Source organism: Catharus ustulatus, chromosome 1 (genome assembly GCF_009819885.2).
Source record: "Catharus ustulatus isolate bCatUst1 chromosome 1, bCatUst1.pri.v2, whole genome shotgun sequence".
Classification (NCBI taxonomy): domain Eukaryota; kingdom Metazoa; phylum Chordata; class Aves; order Passeriformes; family Turdidae; genus Catharus; species Catharus ustulatus.
Genome location: NC_046221.1, coordinates 136,886,676 through 136,902,232, shown reverse-complemented (window position 1 = coordinate 136,902,232; position 15,557 = coordinate 136,886,676). Strand labels below are relative to the sequence as shown.

At 37.6% G+C, this 15,557-nt stretch overlaps 1 protein-coding gene across 2 annotated transcripts in view; it reads left to right on the top strand.

The window, feature by feature from the left end:
- Positions 1 to 15,557, top strand: part of RAD54B (RAD54 homolog B) — a 64,000-nt gene that overhangs the window by 29,550 nt on the left and 18,893 nt on the right. For both annotated transcript variants that reach the window (XM_033060042.1, XM_033060051.1), the window contains exons 4-6: positions 8,719 to 8,919; positions 11,987 to 12,274; positions 14,692 to 14,854. In XM_033060042.1, coding sequence (XP_032915933.1) covers positions 8,719 to 8,919; positions 11,987 to 12,274; positions 14,692 to 14,854 — 652 coding nt within the window. The remainder of the gene's footprint in view (positions 1 to 8,718; positions 8,920 to 11,986; positions 12,275 to 14,691; positions 14,855 to 15,557) is intronic.

The following is a 15,557-nucleotide window of genomic DNA, read 5'->3' as shown; positions in this document are numbered from 1 at the left end:
CTTTCCAAATATTTCGTCAGCCACTCTGCAAGTAATCATTGCTGCATAACACATGAAAATTCTAAAAAATATGACTCATCCTTTGTGTGCCTCTTCCCAGGGTAATGTCATAAATTTTAAACAGTCCTGTTTAAATAATTTAGGACAGGAATATGTTCTGTTTTATGCTTGTGACAGTGGGCATAAGTTTCATTGATTACTTGTATTTTAAGGACTCTTTACTATAATCCAGGGAAGTCAAAGATGGCCATTAACAAACACAAACAGGATAATAAATGTGTTTTTACTTCCAGTATGTGCTAAAACAGATGTTAATATGAAGGCCATGTAATCTTAATAAATCCCTTTCTGCCTGCTTGCCTTTTGTTACAGACCTAAGTCTTTGTATTTTAGGAACAGAGGTTTTGTACAGTAAAGAAGTGGTTTTATTTTTCTGAAAAAATGACAGAAGTAATAAGAAATTATTAAGAGAATGCCAAACCACGTACTTTTAAACTACCACATATGGGTTTAGCTGAGTATCTCCCACTTACATTTAAACACAAAAGGATGAACACTTATATCTGCAAACTGCTTCCAAAAATGACTGCTTTTTGAGCAGGCTACAATTAGCCTGTGACTGTATAATAGTCTATTAACTATTTTTTAATAATGTGGGCTTTTTGATAATTTAAATATTTGGAATATTTTAATATCACATTTACACTATAATTTATTGCAATAACATTCAATTTTTACAGAACCCAAGACTAAATTTTGCTTTCGGGTATCACTTTTGTATTTATTTTTTGCAGTAAAAACCTCTTTACTTGACAAATTAATCAAAACAACTTTCAGTGTGGATGGCAACATTGAGGACTGTAGTAAACAGTCGATTTAGATGGTATTTGACTGGTTCCAATGTTTTACCGAGCTGATCTGGCTCACTGCACCAAATGATGCCTGCAGCCTTTCAGAATTCTCAATGATGCTGCTTTTTCCTTTGATAATAGGACTTGCACATCTATTTCTGTGGACTTGACAGAAGCTTTCAGCTTAGTTCATTAAATTTTTACAGTGAAAGCTGGAGTCAGTTGGATTTTTAGACAGCTGAGAGGTTTAGGAAGAATAGTTTTCTGCCGTGGAGCTGTAATTTTGAAAGTATGTGCTCTCAATCCTCCCTCCTCTACAGCTGATACTCTTAAGAAGTAAATGTTTCATTAAATGGTGATGAGAGGATTAATCCTACATATTTGTATTAAATACATCTACCAGCTCTTTATTGTTTATAGAAGGTTCATATTTGAAAATAAAGGTTACATACTCAAGTGTTCAAAAACTTACAAATAGCACAACCTGAACCAGTTTTCACATTCTATTGGGTATAGTCATTAAGAACATGATTAAGGATTTATTTCTTTCTGTAGTTTTCCTTGCCAGTTCACAGAATGGACTGTGGCAACTCAGTGAGTCACTATTCAGTATTTTCTTTCCACCTCTTTGTTCAGTTATAGAGCTACACCTTGTTCTCAGCACATTTTTCAAACTATTTTGAATTAATTAGCTAATATTTTTTTCCTTTGGTGCTCATTGTGATAGTATCTGAGTGCCTATGAGTTGTAATTACATTTCACAACGTCCTTGTGAGACAAAAACTTGGTATAATCTCCACCTTCTAGGAGATAAAGTGCGAGTTGAGGCAGAGAGAATAACACCAAGAAGTCCTACTTTTATGGAAGGTGCAGGCTGAATCATGGAGAGCTGCATTGTGTCAGTGCTTTAGGATACTGTGCAGTTAATCTTCCCCAACCACAACTTCCAGTTACACCCATGAGTGTTCGCTGCTAATACAAACGAGACTGAATCACAAGTCAGGCACTCAGGCAAATGTTTGTTGCTGAAAGTTGGGGTTAAATTACTTTCTTTATGTCACAGGGATACTACAGTAGACCTGCAAGTAAAGTCCAGTTCTTTAAGGCATTATTCAGCTTATCTAACCACAAGATTGGACTATCTGTCCTTGCAGCGTTGTCCACCCCACACCTTTTGCAATTTACAGTAAAGCAGTGCAGGGATGGCAGAGGCAACATCAGCCTTTTTTCCTTCCACTTTTCCTGCCTTTCCAGTAGTTCAGTGCTCTGCCCTGAATGAGCAAGAGGTCCCATGGCAGTGTAGTGCAGAATGTTTTCTCTAAAGACTTTTTCACAAATGTATATGCACAAGTGGGGCAGATCAAGTCACTGGAGCACCTTATATTTTGCTTCTTCAAACTTTGCTTGACTTCACAACCTTAGAACTATTCACTTGGTGGCAGATGGATCATAGGGGTGGTGGGCAGGTAGATAATGTGGTTTTGTACCACAAGGTTGTTAATCTTTTGGGTTTTGGAGCAAATTAACATTTCTAAATAGATTATTCCATTTAATTTGATACTTTTAGTGTAAAACAGGGCTGAAAACTTTATCTTTCCCCTTTAAAGTAATAAAGCAAATTACTGCATTAAGACATCACTGAATTCAGTGTACACCATTTAATATCAAGGCATTGAGGTTTGCACATGATACAGTGATTCAAGCTTTAGTGTGTGCTTTGCCTATGTGGACTTGTCCACTAGAAGATACTTCTCTGATTCTAGACCTTCTGCTGGTCCTAAACTAAGAATCAATTTGGGTTTGTCTTGCAGAGAATGATCTGTGAAAAGGATTCAGTTCAGGAGCTTAATTACCTCCATCTCTTATGCTGCACCTATTATCTTCCATTGCAGCACTGTTCACCTGCAGAGCAACTACCAAAACAGAGTCTGTAAAATTTTATAGAACTGTGTTACAATTACAGTATTTTTAAGCTGACTACTTTTAAGACCACTGTGGTGGTCTTAATAATTGAATTAGGGAAAAAGTTGAAGGATGGGGAGAATGGGCCCTGTTTATCAGGATGTTGTGTTTATGTGAGTGCCCTTATGTGCTCAACTGCTGGCCATTTTTAATGGGTCAATACCATGTTGTCTTTATTTGGTTTTTTCTGTTGTCATTTTCCACTTCTTTTTCCCCTGTTATTGCCTAATCAGCTCTTGTTCTTATTTTTTCCTCCCAAGTTGTCCTGTGATTTCCCTCAGTGTTTTCCAGCTGTACATTTTCATAGTGAATCTTGTATTTTGAGGGTCAGAGATGAGAGGTAGTAAGTTGGTTTTTTTTGCACCGTCTTCTGCTCAGAAAATTCCAACTCTCTGGTCCTCGACTCTTAAACTGGACCCCAGTCCCAGTCTGCCTGAGTGGTTCTCCCCAGCCATCCTCCTAACATATCCTGTTGTCTTCTTACTCTTTTACTCCCTGTCTGGTTTCTTTCCCTGCATGCTTTGCTTCCAGCTCAGATTTCCAGTCTTTTGCCCAATTGCCAGTTTTCCACTGATTCAACATCAGCTTTCCTTACCAGCAATAGTCTTTCTTGTCAGGCTTCATCTCTGAAATTGCTTTTGTTTGTAGCTGCTCCTCATCCCTTCTGCCATCCTTACCTGTTTGGTGCTAGGAGAGGAGGAGAAGATGGTTTGAAGGACAGGGCCGTGGAAAAATTCGCTGTTGGAATTGTGGAAGAAACTCAACTTAGGTCTGAGCGGTGAAAGCTGTGACTACTGAGAAACCTATTCTGGGCCTCAGTTAGAGCATGTCCAGTGTGTAATCCTCTAGAAATTAAGCTATAGAGACTGTGCAAACTGCACAGTCTTTCTAAGAGCTTTTAGCTTTCAGGAATGGAAGTTTCACCTTAGCAAAAAAAGAGAAAAAGTGTTGTCTCCTCTGCGATTTTTAGATTATTTTCTAGAGTATTGAGTGAATAGAGCTTCTACAAGGGAGAAGAGTTCATTGTGGCTAAGACTGGATTAATTTGTGATTTTTTTTCTTATATACAGTGATTTTTCTTTCACTGCCTGTTTTTATGTACATTGTGTGTGTGTGTGAATACGTGTGGTTAAACTGAGACAGCTAGCATGGAAGATGTACTATAGAATCATGAAGGCCTGGCAAAGTTATTAGCTATGAAGGCCTGGCAAGGTTATTAGCTTTGTAAAACAAAATCTACTGAAGAAAATCCCCATACTATTGCATGGCCAGGAATCTAGAGGCTTGTTTGATTGGCATTTCAACTTCTTTGAAACATAAGTTTAAAAATATTTTTTTTTCTTTTATCATTTGCATTTTTGTTTAAAAATAATTTTTGATGTAGAACAATTATGTGTTTTCCAAAGAAAATATTCCTGCTTGAAGTACCAGTCTTTAGGTGAGTTTGTTACCTATGCTCATACATGCAAAATGAATTACAAATACATTTTGTCTTGGAAAGAGAGGTACAAAGCTATGGGTTGTAATAAAATTACTCTGAAATGTCATCCCAACTGTCATTGATTCCTGTAGGATTAGGGCAAGCCAGCTTGACTCTTACTGTTTGTGCTCCTCCTGAAGTCTCACAGAAGTGCCATGGGAAGAGTTACTACATATTTTTCCATCTTGGAGGCACACTGATATACATTTACATGTTAGCATAGTATTAAGTTTATGATTAGACTGAAATAGCTTTGCAAGTGAAAGATAATGCTATCTGACTCATATTTCTTTAAATATTCCTGGGATATCTTAGGAGTGTAACATATAGATCTTCCATAGGCACCTAAACATTTAACTGCTATGTAAATGTCTGTTCTCAAAATGTTATGAGTTGATTTAATTAAGGAACTTTTCGATTACTTCCTCTGCTCAGAAGAAAGAGATAGTGCCAGCTCCGTGGAGCAAACTGATGGCACCTGAGGCAGAGACACTGCAGAGGCTACTGCAGAGCACTGGCTTTGAGTTTGGGCTGTGATTCATTCAAAGTTCAGATTTTTTCATTTCTCCCTCTATTTCTTAATTGTTCCTTAGTGCTATAGTGTGCAACTTGGATCAAAGTTGTCTTCTCTGAGCTGTAATTTTTGCATTGTGACAGTACTTTTTATTGAAAAGATTCAGAACAGTTGAGGGAAAACTCACCTGTCATTTCATACGTGGTTACATCGTGGAAGTTGAGGTGTGGAGGTGATGGGTAACACAGGAGCCATGGTTTAAAACTCACCCCAACCTAACAGTAGCTGCTACAAAAAATGGGCAGCCTCCCAGTGTCCTTGGTCCAAACTGCACATACCCCTTCCCTGTATTGACTGTAGCTGTGATGGGATTCATTGAGCTGTCTTTCCTGCAGCTGGTGGATGAGAAGCAGAGCGGGAGAGGGAAGGAAAGGTGAGCTCATGGGCTTTGGCAGCAGCCTGCAGTTGGATGGGGTTAAGCCATCCATTAAACCACACCCAGGCCAAGCTGCCAGTGCCTGGCTCACTGGAGTGTGCCTTCACTCCTCAGAGCAGCATGTGTGTACTCAGGGTGCTGCAGCCCACAGTGCCCTGAGAATGAACGCTTGGGTTACCTCGGGTAACTTGGCTTTCATAGCGCAGCCGCTTTTCTTGCTGTGCTGGGAGTAACCTAACGCGCTTAATCGATGCATTTTCTCTAAATCCTGCTCATCAGAAACTGGTTAAACTAGTTTGCCATTGGAATGCTCCCCGTCCCCTCTCCTGGATCCCGTCCTGATTTCTGTAAATCATCACCTTCCTGGGGCTGCTGAAACTTTTCCTCATATCAGCGAGGCTATGGTTTATGTCTTGAAACCTAAGCCTTGTTTTCTCAACCACAGAGAGAAAGCTTCATTTGTGGAAGCTTTTCAAAGCTTTGTTAGCCATTAAAGTCTTTAAAGTTCCCTAGCCCTTCCTTTGGAGGACAGCCATGCCTCTTGCTACCATTTCTTCATGGTTAAGCAAACCTCACTATCAGGCTGGGCTTTTGACTGCTTGGGAGAGAAATGAGTGGGCATGGTTTCCTGATGTTTCTCATACCTCAGTGTATGCCTGGTTGCTGTTACTTATTATTTTCACTCTGAACTGATTAACTGCAGAGCTCAGAAGGTACAATTGCAGTTTGTCTTCCAGGGTTTCGACGAATCCAGCTCTATTTCAGATACTGCCTATGGTCACTGAGCAGCAAGGGGCTTCTGTTGAATCCAGTGCTTGCTGTACCCCTATATCAAACACTGAACTTAGTTCCTGTGCATAACATGCCATTCTCATTTCAGTTCCTGAAAAGCTCACGGCACTGTATTTATTGAATTTGAATATTCTGCTATTGCACTAGAATAATCTTTTAGGTTAAATAGGTGTGGAGCTGAATACAAACAAAACTGATAAGATAAAAAGAAGGTTGAATGCAAGTACCTAATCAGCATTGCTGGCGAACAGGTTTAGGTTTCCTATGCAAGGAAATTATATGGAAGATAATTTTGAGAGGATATAATTATTTTTACATAAAAATGTTTAATTAAAAAAAAATCATACACTTTAATCTGAAACTATACTGTAGTTATTGGTAAAAGGAAGATAATTTATATACCATAGAATTGTTATTGAATATTTCTGTAAGCAGAAGTTATGGTAATTCAGAAGACAAATTGAAGGAAGAAATCTGAACATTGCAGAGGCTATAATTTTTCATTTTCCCTATGGGAACATGGTAGTATTGCATGGAATATTGGTGCCCAGTTTCCTTCTTACTGGGGACAGGTTGCTTTGGGAATAATTTTCAACAAAAGTCACTATTACCAAAGGCTCTCAATTTCCAGCTTTATTTCTAAATTATTGGTTTTCTAATTATTTTAAATGAAGATAAGAAAAATTTGAACACTTGTTATTGACTTGAAAGTTAAGCTACTGGTGATTCGGATAATACCATCCAGGATGCCCTGAGTAAAAGAGCAGTGACCATAAAACAGATCTCAGGGGTCACCAAACTCATGTGGGAGGTCAGGGAAGGCAACAAAGACGTGGTCATTTGTTTATGGATGGCCATCCTTCAAGACAGAAGAAGAAAATTCTGCAGTGAAATCTCCAGTTCTTGCATTAATAATTTAAATTCTTAATATAAGGAAAGTAGTTGTTGATTAAACTTAGAGAATCAGTTAGAAAAACAAAAAGAAAACCATGTGTTTATCTGTTGAATCAATTTACAATTAGAAGCTCAATATAGAATAAAATTAATCTTTTGCAAGGAACAAGTTTCCTCTCTTCCCCCTCTCTCTTTCACTTCTCTAAATCTGATCACTTGTTGTTACTGAAGATCCAATAGAGCCTTTTACAGAGATGCAAGGATTTTTTGTTACTGTCTGGTTTCTTTACCAAGATTAATCTACAAAGAATTTCCTACATTTTAAAAAGGGTTACTCTATTCCATATTCTTATCCTTCAGTGAAATGCCAGTGTTCAGTAGCTGCTCTGTTATTCCTTGGAGATGGGGACACATCTGCTGCCTGAAACTACAGATGTTGGCTAATGCACTGAAGGAACATCTACGTATGGAAAATCCTGTCTGCTTTAGGCACTGCGTTAGCATGGGGTTCTGTACAGACAATACAATTTTTAAAGTGTTTTGGAAAGAAAATTCAACTCAATAAAGACAGCATTTTTCATTTAGATAATACCTTTTTACTAAACACTAGTCTGAAAAGTTGCACTCCTTTTAGGCATGTACTTACAAGTATTTTGCAGTTTTAAGAATATGTAGACTTGATGTAGAGGCGTTAAAGCTGCTTCTTTGTCAGACTATTACTGTGAGCAAGAATTTCCTCTTGTTGCTTCTCCTTTAAATACCAGCACACTTGCAAATTTTGGAAAGGTTAGTCTGTGGCATAAGCACTTTTCTGTAACAGATTTGTATAGCTGAATCCCAGATGGAATCAAAGGAGCAAACAGATTTAAGCTTTTAACCAGCATGCAAGGGTATTTTAATGAAAATTAGTCTGATTCTCCTTTTGAAGCTGTGCATGTGCTGAAAAGGAATGCCACAGATATATTCCTTTAGGTAATGCTGGTGACTTCTCTACCATCACTTGTCTCAGATTGCTAACTCTTGAAAGCATGTGTTTGTTCTTAATCAATGTTATAATCAACTGCTGTCTGTCCTATTATCATTTCTTAACCTTATTAACCTAAATATTGCCTATTAATATTTGCATCCATGACACAACTGGATAACTGTTGACAAATCTAAATCAATCTAAGCCTAGTAACAGTGTTTGAGGTGGTACATACTCAAGAGATGGTCTGTTTCAAGATTTGCACAATTACTTATTTTTGAAGGATGCAAGGAAAGGAGTTGAAATTATATTTTGTATTATTGCAGTTATGGTTATTCTGCCACTTAGTAGAGATGACTTCAGCTCCAGATCTAGTTCCTGGACTCCTTTGTTCCCTTTTCTGAGTTCTGTGTTGCTGTCCTTGCTTTCAAAACATTGCCCAGCACTGTCTCATGAGCTTCTGTGGTCATTTCCCTTTTGCTTTTTTTCAGCCTTTCCTTTTACTCTTTTTCCATTCTTACCGTCTTGTATGTATGTCAAATTAGGAGCTCACTTACTAATGCAACAAATAATCTGATTTCCCTGGAAGTACATACTTTCTGAAACAATGTAATGTGGGTTTGTTTTCATTTTGTTTTTTTTTTTTTTCAGGATGAGTCCTTATGTGGTGTTCTGTCTCAATCCAAACTTGCCATAAGGACAGGAAATATACCACTTTGTTTATATAAGACGAAATGTGTAGATTGTCCTTGATTGTTTGAAATGCAAAAGACTTTATTAGGAGAACCTGAGATATTCTTTGTTATTTTATTTCCCTTTTAGATGCACTGTATTTGCCAACATCAGGGACTGCAAAGGAAGAAGCAGCTCAGGAAGCACCTGACTGCCTTGTGAAATATTTCAGTGTCGTATGGTGTAAAGCATCAAAGAAAAAGCACAAGAAGTGGGAAGGCGATGCTATTCTTATTACAAAAGGAAAGTCAGTAATATTGAAAGATATGGAAGGCAAAGACATTGGCAGAGGTACAGTAGAATTGCATACTTGCTCGAGGGAGCACCTGGCAGAAAATCACTGTGCTTTGAATTAGCAGAAACCCAGCTCTTTAGGTATTTTAGTTCTTCATACCAATGTTGACCACAGGATGAAAAATCAGTAGAGATTTTGAGTTTGCTTTTGGTTTGTCTTTTTTCTTGTGGGGTGGGGGGAAGACTGCAAGAAAGTATATTTATTACATATAAGGCAGATGCATGGGGGAGGCTGGAGCAGGCTGAATAACATAATTCACAGAAACACCAAATGCTAGTCCAAAGAGAGGATCTGGAAATCATCGGCTGTACTAATTCAGCAGAAATGCCAAATGAGAGATGAATTGTTGATTTTGGTTGCTCACATAGTGCAGAAGTGAAGGAGTTAAAATTTGGGGAAAAGATACAGGTAAGTTTCTTGTAGATATTCCAGTCAGCAGTAGGGCAATCAGGAATTTCAGAGGTTGGATCTCTACTTTTCAGACAGTCAAACAGCTAAAAATATTATCTTTGTTGGAAAGACAGGCAAACAGCAACATTTTCCAGCCCAGCCAAAGTCAACTGTGTAGCAATTTTTAGTCTTGTAGTTTTAGCAGCAGCTGCTGCTGTAAGACATAGTTTGGGTTGATATCAGAGTTAAAAATAAGACTTGCAAACCATAGGCTGCCATCAACTTGAAGCAGTAATTTTTTACTGAAAGCAAAGCAAGAATTAACTTTGCTAATGGAGCCAAAGATATTTTGTCAGGGAGTAGGATTGGATAATGTTTCTGCAAAGCATAATTTGATTAATTTTAGGTCAGAGATGGCTTCTCTGCTCTTTTTTTACAATCATGACATTGTTAGCCTTATTAGGACCAGGCAGTTTTGATTTTCAAATCAGTCTGTGACTTAGAAGTTAATTTGAATTTATTTATAGCAAAGCAATATATGTACAGACTTGCTTGTTTTTGAAAAAGGCAGAGTGAAAGAGAGTAATGCCTGGAATGCATCAGCCACCACCCTGTTGTTCTTGTTTTTTTCAAGTTCTGTCTTCTTGAATTAGCAGCAAACACAATAGAAAAATGAACATTGTGATTTTCTCTGGTAAAAGTTTTTTTACCGTGTTTGATGGTGTCAGAGGGCACAACAATACTAATGTCATTAGTGCTAATTTGCCCATTTAGAGTTGCTTTCACTACTTGCTGATTCTAAGAAAATAATAAATTGACCAATTTAAGGAGTGTGAGTTTTAGATTTCTGCATTTATTTAGCTCACTGAGTGAGAAGGAAAGGCCCAGTAGTGGTGCTTACCTCCAAAACCATATATAATACTGGGAAGTTTATAGGGAATGTGCATGAACCCTCAGGATTATTATTTTTAAATGGGAAGAAAAAGGCAAAGGAAGAATTTTTCTTTTTTTCCTTAGGTTTACCAGGGTTGGATCAAGGGTGGCACAAGGGAACCTAAAATCAGCACAGATTATAGCTGATTTTTGAGGCAGCAAAACATCTTTCTGTTCTCCCCTGCAATGTCCTAATTCCTTAATAATGCATTGCAAAGAATTTAGGACGTGCTGTCTTGTAAATTGCTGTATGTTACAGAAATGGTTATTTCTGGCAGCTGCATAAACAGTTGAGTTTTGTAGTTTTTCTTTTTGCCTTCCCAGTTTCCATCTACCCTTAAAGCCCTTCCTGTCTTAGAATTAGATTTTTCTGGCAGAATCTGCACAGGGGTACACCTGTATTCAGTATGTTCAGCCTGAAGCTATGTAGAGGTAGTAACAGAAAACAAAAATGCAGAGCAAAGGAGATCATAAATGCCCTCCCTAAGCATCCTATTTAGGAAGACACATGTATTCTTTTGTATTCGGGCATCTTCAGCTCTTTCCTGGAGACAAGTGTTCCTTCAAGAGCCAAACAAGGTTTGCTGTGTGCTTTCTGAATACTTTCAGAGGAGAGGGAGAAAAGTATCTCCCTTTCCCTTTTGGCCAGACTATTTTTCAGCACTGCTTGGACTGTGAAACACCTCAGTAATCTTTTCCTCTTAGAGGAATTCAAATGCAGACCTTCACCTTCCAATCTTTCACATTCCTAGAAGCTGCAGACCTGAGCTTTGCAAACAGCTTCCAGGATTTATATATGGTGTTTGTTGGGTAAAATGTGCCTTGGGAGGCCTTGCTTCTTTCTTCACAGCTGAGTAATTTAACTGCTGGTCTACACAGTAATGCCTTTTGTTTGTTTGGCCTGACTAAGGATCCAAGCCTGTTTATCCAAATTTACACAAATTCAACAATTGAGGTAAAGAATTCTGAAACAGAGATGTGGCTCTGACCTCTCTGAGTTAAGAAAATAAATTATATATTTCCTCTGTTTTTTATGTGAGAGCTTCAACCAGTAGAATGCTATTTAAAAGAAGGAGACCCCACTCTTTCCTACACTGTTGTCTTGAAAGGAAGTGGCAGCTGTAGCTGAATTTTGTAATGAGACCAGTAGTGTTTGTAGCTGCCCTGAGAATGCCCACCTGACCAAGCCCAACAACTATTGAACTTGCTCATAAATCTTGGCAATAATCAGAGAATGTTCCAGAGCATATGTAGAAGTGAAGATTTCAGACGCATCTGAATCTTTAAGTGTAAAAAAACTAATTTAGAATTATTTTAAAAGTAGAATACACTGTGTAGATCAATAGCAAGAGGGGTTAGGAGAGGGGGTTAAGAAGCAAGACACTTGTTTTGGCAACATGAAAGAAAGGGATAAGGATGTAGGATGGTTATTAAGGCAAACTTCTGGATTTTACCATAGGGGTCTAATTTTTGAAAGTTCTCCTGAAGAGTTGTGTGACATTCAGTAGACTTGGTTGGTGATGAGGATGACTGAGTCTTTGCTCATACACTCTGCTATCTAATTTTGATTATTAGTACCCACATGTCACTCTGCTAGGGAGGGAAAGGCTTTGTATGTAACAATGAAGTGTTTCAGAATCAGTTATTTTTTCAGTTTTTCTTTCCTGTAGATGAGTACTGGTGTTAAGGAAGTGATATTTGCTGTGTTGTCCTAATTGTTTAATTTTTATGTTCTTTTAGGTACTGGATATAAAGCTAAAGAGCTAGACAGTCTTGATGAAGGTCAAACACTGATGGTTGGCGGAAAAGAAATTGAAGTGATGGGTGTAATTTCAGCAGATGATTTCAGCAGTGGCAGGTGTTTTCAGGCTGGAATAGGGACTCATGATACAGATGCAACTGTATTATCTCAAACTAATACAAAAGCATTCTGTAAACCATTCAAAAATGTCTGTCAACCCAGTACTAAAGAGAATATGCTCAAAGATTCTCAAAGCTGCAAACCTCGCCATGATCCAAATGCTTCAAGTAAGATGGAAATTTTTAAGTTTCTTTAAACATCCTTTGACTCTCAAAAGACACTGAATGTGTAACCAAAATGTTTGTGTTCCTCAGTGTATTACTGAAATATTTCTGATATATAATACTAGATTCTGACCGTCTTAGGATTTTGTCATGTGTGTTTCTAACAAGTAAAATACTCTGCACTGCATAAAGTTTTTCATAGTTGTTACATATGGCTGTGGAAACAAATTAGAGTAATTTCTGAGAGTTTTGCCAAGGAAAATTACTTTATTGATCATTAAAACAATCTGTCACTTACTAGAAATTCTGGATGAGTTCCAGCTTCCCACTGGGGTCAGTCAGCCTTAACGTGGCAGCACAGTAATTGCAGTGGAGGATGAGTAGTAGAAAAGTCATGCCACTTTGAGAGAATTGCTTCTGTCAGTACCTGATCCTTCACAGCCAGCAAGTGTAACTACTGTACTCAAATGCAACCAGATATGTTTTGGAATAAATGTTTAGTTTTATAGTGCTAGAAGTACTCTGTGCTGAAGAGTCATGAGAATTCACATATTGTTTAGGAACAGGCTGGTTAAGCAGTTGTGTAAGAGTGAGCCTGTAAGTGTTTGATAGCTGCAGGAAGTGGTGCTGCTTATTTAAGCAGAACTATTCTTTTGTCTACAAACTATTTAGGAGCTGTATTCTGCTGGTAGCTCCATCTTTCAGATGGAAGATAAAAATGAGTGTAAAGCAAGCAGAGCAATGCTTATTTAAAAAAATAGAACTTTTTCTGCATTCTTACTCTAATACCTCCATCCGAGTTCTTACCTCATATCCTGATACTGTGGGACTTTTTGAAGTGGCTGCTATGTAAATAAACTATGAAATCTTAATTGAGTGTTAATTAGTGATATCACTGGCCCTTTTGTGGAGCATCCTTTTTAACACCAGCTTCTGGTCTTAATTTAACTTGATTACATTTTATCTAAGAATGTTCCTTCCTGAGATTGCAAGATGCTGCATTAGCATTCTAACCAAAGATCTGATCAAAAAAAGCCGATATAAACAGCACATTCTTTGCTGTTTCTGCACTAGTTTGTTAAAATGTTACATTCTATTTAGTTGTCTTCTGTGACTTCTGGTGAATTTGAATACCTCCGATCAGATTTCAGGAGCCCTCAACACATCAATAGTTTGGACTGTCTCAGACTTTAGGTTTGCTTACACAGGAGAATCACGTTATCTAATGCCTGATTGCATAATCTCTTGCAGAAGTTACTGAGATACTTTACAAGACCAGGACCTTGATATTGGAACAGTCAGAGGTTTTAATGTTGAAGTCAATGATTATAGTTGATTAAAATGCAGCTTCTACGGAATGGAAAGCCATCAGAACAGAGCACAGTGACAAAGATGTAAAGCTATGTCTTCCACATACAATTTCTAAGCTTTTAGTCCAGTGTTTATCCAAGTCTTATTTCTTCCTAGTTTTCATCCAAGTTCTTGTCAGAAAAGTTATCTTTTTGTCACTTACTCTTAAATATATACACATCCAATTTGATTTGATCCATCAGAACTTAGCCCTTTGTCGGTAGGAAAAAAAATCTCCCTGACTAATTTAAGCCTTCAACCAACCTATTCCCATGAATAAATTAACAGTACAGATCTACACTAGTGACATAAAAATACCAGAAGTCATAAATTGCTTTCTCATTCTGTCCTCTGACAATATAATTTTTCAGTGAAGGTATGTAGCAGCAGCAGAAGCAACCCAGTATGGACATTGTCTAGCAAAATTTTAATGTTTGTGAACCGATGATGGCAAGCAAAACTGTTATTCAGATATTGTTCAATACTTCATTCTGCCATTGGCTCTGTATGTCTGAAAAACCTGTGAACTTCTTTTATTCATGCACTGTGGCAATCTTTGTCAGCTCACACTCAATTCTTCCTTATTTTTCTTTAGCAAATCCGTGGCTTTTATCTCTCTTTCTTGGGCAGAGAAGCCTTTCTGGGCTACTGCAAGAATATCCCCTCGTGATGTTGTATTTAGATTTTATGTAGGTCATTGTTTATGGTTTTTTTCTTAGACTTTTAATTCAGAAGTATTTTGGAATTTCTTCTAATTTAACTCTATGAATTCATGGTCATCAATCAACTTTTATTGGTAGGCAGTTCCACCTCATCAGAAAAAAACCCTCATATTTCTCAGTTTATCACCTTTACCTTTGAGAAAAATACAAACTGTTTGGAAAACCTCTTTAAAAGATTGTTTTTATTGAAGGCAATCTAGGTACTTATAAATACATGTTCAGTCTGAGAATGGTTAATGTAACAATCAGTATTTTTAACAATAATTAGATAATTGACTTTAACAGGTTTTACTAACAGACTAGAAGTAATGCTTTTGTGTAATACTTGATTTTGCTTTGAACTTCAAGATTCTCTAGTTATGCCACGACCAAATGGAAGTCATCAGTGGATGTTCAATAAGGCTGGTTTGCCTGTGGTAGATGTAGTTGTAGATCCCTACATTGCAAATAATCTCCGCCCACATCAGAAGGAAGGACTTCTATTTCTGTATGAATGTGTAATGGGAATGAGGTAAGGTAATAATTATCCTTCTGGCCTTTAATATTTATAATTTTTTCATGCCCATGTTTGAAACTTGGGAAGTTCTGAGCAACTGTTAATTAATATTAGTAATTTTCTCCTAAAAGAGGCTGCACAAGTTTTTTCTGACCTAAAGGTAGCATCACACTTGCCATGATTTTGCCAGGTATCATGAGGAGCTCATGCACCAAAAGGTTGTCATTTCTGCATACCAGATTTTGTAAACACAGATGTAATCAAAGCCATGCTGAAGAACACTGCTTTCTGAAATCTGTATTTCATATACAGTAATTTCACGATTATAAGCCGCACCATTTTGACTAAAATTTTGGTCCGAATCCAAAGTGCGGCTTATAATCAGGTGCGGCTTATATATGGACAAAGAACAAAAAGTTGCTGTTTTAGTTTGGAGGACAGGTGTCTGCTGAGAAAGGCAGGAACTTCTCTTTGAAATGGAGAATGTAAACCCCCTCTCTCCAAATTATTATAACTTGGAAATCAAGGGGCTTTCAGGCAAAAATATGGAAATTAGGAATAACAGTTCTTTTCTAGGGAAATCAAAATAGAAATACAGTACTACAAAGAAACAAACTCCAAACCCTGACAAAGTCAGAGTACAACCTGACACCCCGTCAGGCAGGGTGTTGGTAGCAGTCCCATTAAATGGTGGTTGCAGTCCTCCTGCAGTGACAGA